The 6,039-nt window shown below is 42.2% G+C and overlaps 1 protein-coding gene across 1 annotated transcript; it reads left to right on the top strand.

Annotated features, from left to right (window-relative positions):
* Nucleotides 1–256: 256 nt before the first annotated feature.
* npy7r (neuropeptide Y receptor Y7) lies at nucleotides 257–5,771 on the top strand. The gene is made up of 2 exons (XM_018675617.2): nucleotides 257–515; nucleotides 3,294–5,771. The coding sequence occupies exon 2, from the start codon at nucleotides 3,331–3,333 to the stop codon at nucleotides 4,444–4,446; it is 1,116 nt and encodes a 371-aa protein (XP_018531133.1). The 5' UTR covers nucleotides 257–515; nucleotides 3,294–3,330; the 3' UTR covers nucleotides 4,447–5,771.
* The last annotated feature ends 268 nt before the right edge of the window (nucleotides 5,772–6,039 follow it).

The following is a 6,039-nucleotide window of genomic DNA, read 5'->3' as shown; positions in this document are numbered from 1 at the left end:
TGTGACAGTGACTTGGAGCCTCAAATAAAACAATATATGAGGATTTATTTTACAGCCACTCATTGTTCCAAAGTTCATTCAAAATTGTTCCAGAGAGAAATAGCTATAAAGCGGAAAGCCTTAATGGAAGTAGAGTGAATAACAAATGGGGGGGTCAAACTACAAAATGTGATAAAAAACCAGTGACGTAAGGCTGCGTTGGCAGTTTAAATGGCATGATGTGATGTTTAATTACATTACATGTTTTGTTGCGGTGGGAATGAAATAACATAAACGCCTCCCTTTCGAGTGAGATCCACAGAGCGCAAATCCCTGCGCAGATCTCCCAGTGACTGTCCCTGGCGCTGATGTGGACGCACACGCCGAATCCTGTAGACCTGCCTCAAGAACGCACAGTCGAGTCCACAAGATGCGCACCAGACGCCACAGCTTGGGAGGAGCTTCGGGATTTTCCCCCTTGTTTCACGCCACTCTCGAGTGAAGACCCGCTTACAAAAGGAGATATAGGGGGAAAGGTGAGTCCATTAATATGAAGATAGGGCTCATTTAGACTTTAAACGGATTAGTTTAGGTGTACCTGAGGCGCAAGCTATTAATTTCTCTGGTCTTTCGTGACTGCGTAACCTCTGCTGAAACTACTACATGTGCGTAATTTGGATATAAGAGGAACATTTGAAAAGGAGGACGAACAAGTGTCCAAATTGCGTACCTCAGGAGACTATTTGTGTTATATGTGCACCTGTCTAGTCGCTCGAATGAGCCGTGAGAGCTCACTTGGAGATATTTGAATGCGCACCATTCAGTAAGTTAAACAAATGGCGACAAATTACGCACGAACGAAGCATCAATGCATACTTGATTGGGAGTGAAGTATCTCATCATAATTTGGTGGCAGTGCGTAGGGTTCATTAGGATCCGGTTCTGCTGTGGCTTTCTGCTCCAGCAGGTGTACGGTAACAGATTCCTCAGAGGCACAAGCTCGCCTCAAGTTGAGGATTGACACCGCTGATAATGAATGGGTAATGGTGCTTTGAGAAATTACTGATGCTTTGTAAAGTGCACATGTCGCCTGCAGCCCGCCTGACAAATCCCTACCGCGTGCCCCTGTGTGGTGGCTGTGTGTTCTGTTGACAAGAGGGTGCAGGCAGGCTGTACATGCATTTTGGGCTTTTTTTTTTTTTTTTTTGGCATTGGAACACAGGCTTTCAGGGGTCCTGAGTTATCCTACAAGTCTTTTCAGGGCTCCTGGTGTGTGTGCTGTTTTGTGTATCCTTGTTGGCCTGACACTTGAACATTTTGTATTGTGTGTAGCTACTTAAATCTTAGGAGCCCAAAGCCTTTTAGAATGCTTAGGGAAATGCACACTGCATATACACACTTGTTGTCTAGACCTTTCAGCTGCAAAGAGGACGGTATCATTACATCCTCCACTCCATATTTTTTGTGTATTGATAACTTAAATTGTTAATTAAATAATGGAAAAGCAATTTTGTCAGTAAACTACAGTCTGTTCAATGGCTTGTTAAGAAACAGTTAACAGGATTAGACCCAGAGCAACAAAAGAGTGTCTGTCACCAAAGAGATGACCTCTCACTCAAATGTTCACGTTTGTCTCAGTAGATTCATAAAGAAAACGTTAGGAATCGAGTGGTAGCCACTAAAATGCAGTCCAGGCCTGTTGGCACACACACAAAAAAATCTCTAAAAGAGTCCAGTTTTTTTCTTACTGTGCATTGAAATCTTTTGACTTCAGAGTAGTCCGGATTTGTTGAAAGCCACTTGCTGAGTCTAATGTCACTTATTGTAATTAGCAATCATATGCTTCTTGAGGATTCAGATACTTTAGAGTCAACATCAATGGTAGTTTTTATACATGCCATGCCAAAATGTTCTCTCTGTATTCAACAAGAGCTCTCAACCCTTGTCACAGAAATGACAAGATAATGAACTACAGAAAGTATACTGAAAAAACAGGCTTTTCTGTGTAAGATGGGCCAGCACCAGTCTCTCTGTCAGAAATTAGGCTTACAACACAATATTTCCTTTATGAAATACAGACTGTGTATGAGAGCAGACTGCAGCTCTAATGATGTAGCTTTGAACCGGCTGACTCCTCCTGATCATTGCTTCCTCCGTCATTTTCCTTTAGCCTTTATAATGGCACAGGTGTTCCTTGGAAACACTGCATGCTGTAACCAGATGAATACTTAAACCTAGGCCACAGGCAATGCAGTTTTCAATATGAATATCCAAGTAGGAAATAAAGTCTGTTTTTTTTTTCTTTCTTTTTTGTGGGAGGGTTTGGAACAAGTGTGTAAAAAGAGAGCTAATCTTCTATTGATTATCATCCTAGTGAAATGCATATTTAATTTTCTTAGTTTTTCAGAACATCCCCTTCCTCAATGCAATCTTGGGCAATTGTTCTAATAATTAGGCTGCCTGCATTAGAGAACTCTCTTATCTTCTAAATTATACTGTCTCATTTCTCTCAAGTTTAATACTAGATGGCTTTAATAACAGCATGACCTTTACAATGCAAAGCACCCTTTTCAGGTGATAGGAGAAGAATAATGAAATTGTTGTCTATCAGTTCTGTTTAGTCAGATTTCATCAGAAGTTGCATTTAATCAAAACTCTTGCAGTTCATTCAGTACTGGGATGGTAAAAAAAAAAAAGACCCTGAAAATAAACAACATTGTTTTTTTTTGTACAATGCTAATAATGCCTCCTTGTCTAATTAAGCATGTTGCCGTGAATGTCTACAGTCTACAGAGTGACAAAGGATTGTTCAGAATAAAAGGGAAGGTCACTAAATTACACTAAATTAACACTCTGAGCAGATTGCTCAACCACCAGAGAGACCCACGGGTTCAAGTTCCCATCAATAGTACCTTTGGCTAAGTTAGGGAAGTGTGCAAACACAATCTTTGATGATGGGGAGCTAGTGAGGGATCACGCCCTCTTGATTGCACCAATAACTTGTACTGGTTGGTTTGGATACATATTTAGATGTCGGTTGGTAGACAAGCACGTGTTTTACCCTTCTGGTTAAGACAAGTGACTGTTGACATCATTTGTATCCCACAGTTGAGTAGGCAGTGACAAGAAATGCAGGTCAGGGGTGTTGTAAATTCCAAATTGGAGAGAAAAGGTGGAAATAAATACACTCCTGAAGCTCGAGTGTTTTCACAATGACTATCCTTGTCATTTTCTTTTCATAGCTTGTATGAATAATATTCTGCCTGGCCTGTCTGAAACAATGATTTTATTTTATGCGTTCTCTCTCTCCTCAGGTGTTGGCACAGCCTTGATCTGGCATCTCCCGATAAAATGAGCCCACCAGACACATCCAACAGCACAGAGGAAGGGGAGGCTGGTGAAACCGATACCTCGAATCTATTAAACGACAGCATGGGTTTACACCCACCTGGTTTCCGCACTGACATCACCAAGCACCTTGGAGTCCAGATCACCCTGATAACAGCTTACTCTCTAATTATTCTGCTGGGGCTGCTGGGGAATGCTCTCGTCATCTACATGATTATTCGCTACAGGAACATGAGAACAGTGACAAACTTCTTCATAGCTAACCTGGCCCTGGCAGACCTCCTGGTGAACACTCTCTGCTTGCCCTTCACTCTGGTCAACACTCTGTTAGACGAGTGGAAGTTTGGGGCTGTGTTGTGCCACATGCTGCCCTTTGCCCAGGCCCTGAGTGTGCAAGTATCCGTCTTTACCATGACTGTCATCGCTCTGGAGCGCTACCGCTGCATCGTCTTCCACCTTGGTCGGCGCCTCACATGGCACTCCAGCTTCCTCATCATGGCATTAACCTGGACTATGTCTGCAGTCTTGGCAGCACCCCTGGCCATCTTCAGAGAGCACCGCAATGAAGAGATACCTCCCATCAACCTGCGAATGGCTGTCTGCTCTGAGAAGTGGCCCCACGGGATCAGCAGGGGTGGACTCATCTACAGCCTCTCAATGCTGCTCCTACAGTATATCATTCCTCTAGCCATCATTAGCTATGCCTACATCTGCATCTTGGTCAAACTGAAGAATCACGTCAGTCCATCCAGCAGAAACGACAGCATCAACCGCCGCAAAAACACCACCAAGATGTTGGCGCTGGTGGTGGTGGTGTTTGCAATCTGCTGGCTGCCGTTCCACGTGTTTCAGCTTGCCAGTGATCTGGACCTGGTGCTCAGGTTTAACGAATACAAACTTATATACACAGTGTTCCATATTGTGGCTATGTGTTCGACTTTTATCAACCCTCTGCTGTATGGGTGGATGAATAAAAACTACCGGAATGGCTTCCTTATGGTCTTCCGTTGCGAGGATAAGCCAGAGTCTTTCCACCCAGAGGGCTCGTTCAGGACGCGCTCCATAAGAGGGCTGTCTCTGAATGGTCGTAATGGTGGGCAGCCTCCCACTGCTGTATGAGATAACAGAATTTAAAAACCCTGTAGAGTATAACTGAACACATTGAACGCACCTCTGGTTTGTGGTGCATGTGGTTCAAAAGTAGCCTTTTGACTTGAATGGCCTGATCTTGAGTATCTATGCCACTGGAGACGGCTCAAGGCTTTGCATGTAAATCGCTTTATGTAAGGTTCTTCTTTCCTTTGTGACAGTACTGGTGAAAATACATTTGTCGAACTTATTCAAATATGTGTTGAAGATGTTTACTAAGGTGTTTAATAACTTGGTACAATGTATAATGTGTTCTCTGTAAATGCTGAGCTCTTGTTGGTAAGTAGTGTCCAATGAATTATGCACTCCACTGCATACATTTGCCCATGTGAGGCTATTAATGTGTTCATACTTACTGAAAGTAAGATGGTGAATACTGTGACTGTGAGAACAAGTTAAATTTTTTGCACTTGTTTTTCTATTTGATGCCTGTTCAAAAACATTTGGATGATTTTTCCCCTAATTAATCCAAATTCTGCGTTTTTGGATTAATTACAGTGTTCTAGCAGGGTAATGTTCAATCCTTATCCAAGGAATCCAGAGGAGGCTACCGCTGATTGTCTATCCAACCAGGAAGTTAATTGTGTTCACCTGGCAACCAGCTGTTCCTGATCAGATGGAATCTGATCAAAGGAATGGGATTGAAAACCACTGAACTGTGTGAAGTGAGGGCAACAGGTTCTTTATATCTTCATCACAGAATGAGGGCAGCTGCTTTGAGGATATGTTTAAAAAAAGGCTTTGGAGGAAGTCATAACATGGTGTTCTATATTCATTACACTTAGCTGATAAAGTGTCCTTTGCTGGTTTTCTTTTCATAAGGGAAACATGAACACTGTTGAAATGATAGGGGGTCTGGGCACACATATTGAGCCCCTACTGTACACAAAGTTCCCAGAGTTCATTTGACATTCAGGAGAAATTATGTTTCATGCCTCAATGTCATTTTGAGACATTTCAATTGTGGCATATTACAAAATGTATTGAACACTGACACCATATGTAGACTACTCAGAACTTATGGGGATAGTACTTGGTCCATGTACTGTGGTGCATATACCCTGCATACTTAGGGTAATACAGGAAAAATAAACTTCTGTTCCCTGAACTTGACAGCTGGAAAATCCATCTATAGATGGGGAGACAGAGGGAAAATAGAAGCAATCAAAGTGTTTTTCAAAATACAAAGGTGAGATTAAACAAAGTTACACATGTTAACTTTCAGACTTGACTTTGAACAAAACCCAGGGGGTCCAATAACATCCAATAAAGCATTTAATGAACAAGCAGACAAATGTGGCCTACACAGTGTGATTCATTTTACAGCAAAGAACATACCATCGGGTTTGTATTCCTGGCTCCTCGTGACACCCACATTATTGATTTCATGGCTTAGCCTATATTCTTTTATGTTCTGTAGATTAATATAGAAGCTCTAAGCCTTTTTCAGGACTACCAGCAGACGAACATTAAGCTTAGACCCATTAGGCATTGCAGCTAATGTCTGAAGAGTTTCAGAGTTTGTTTTAGCTGTGTGTACTAAATGATCCATCCGTCCACTAT

Source organism: Lates calcarifer, linkage group LG8 (assembly GCF_001640805.2).
Source record: "Lates calcarifer isolate ASB-BC8 linkage group LG8, TLL_Latcal_v3, whole genome shotgun sequence".
Taxonomy (NCBI): domain Eukaryota; kingdom Metazoa; phylum Chordata; class Actinopteri; family Centropomidae; genus Lates; species Lates calcarifer.
This window is presented reverse-complemented; position numbering and strand designations above follow the sequence as displayed.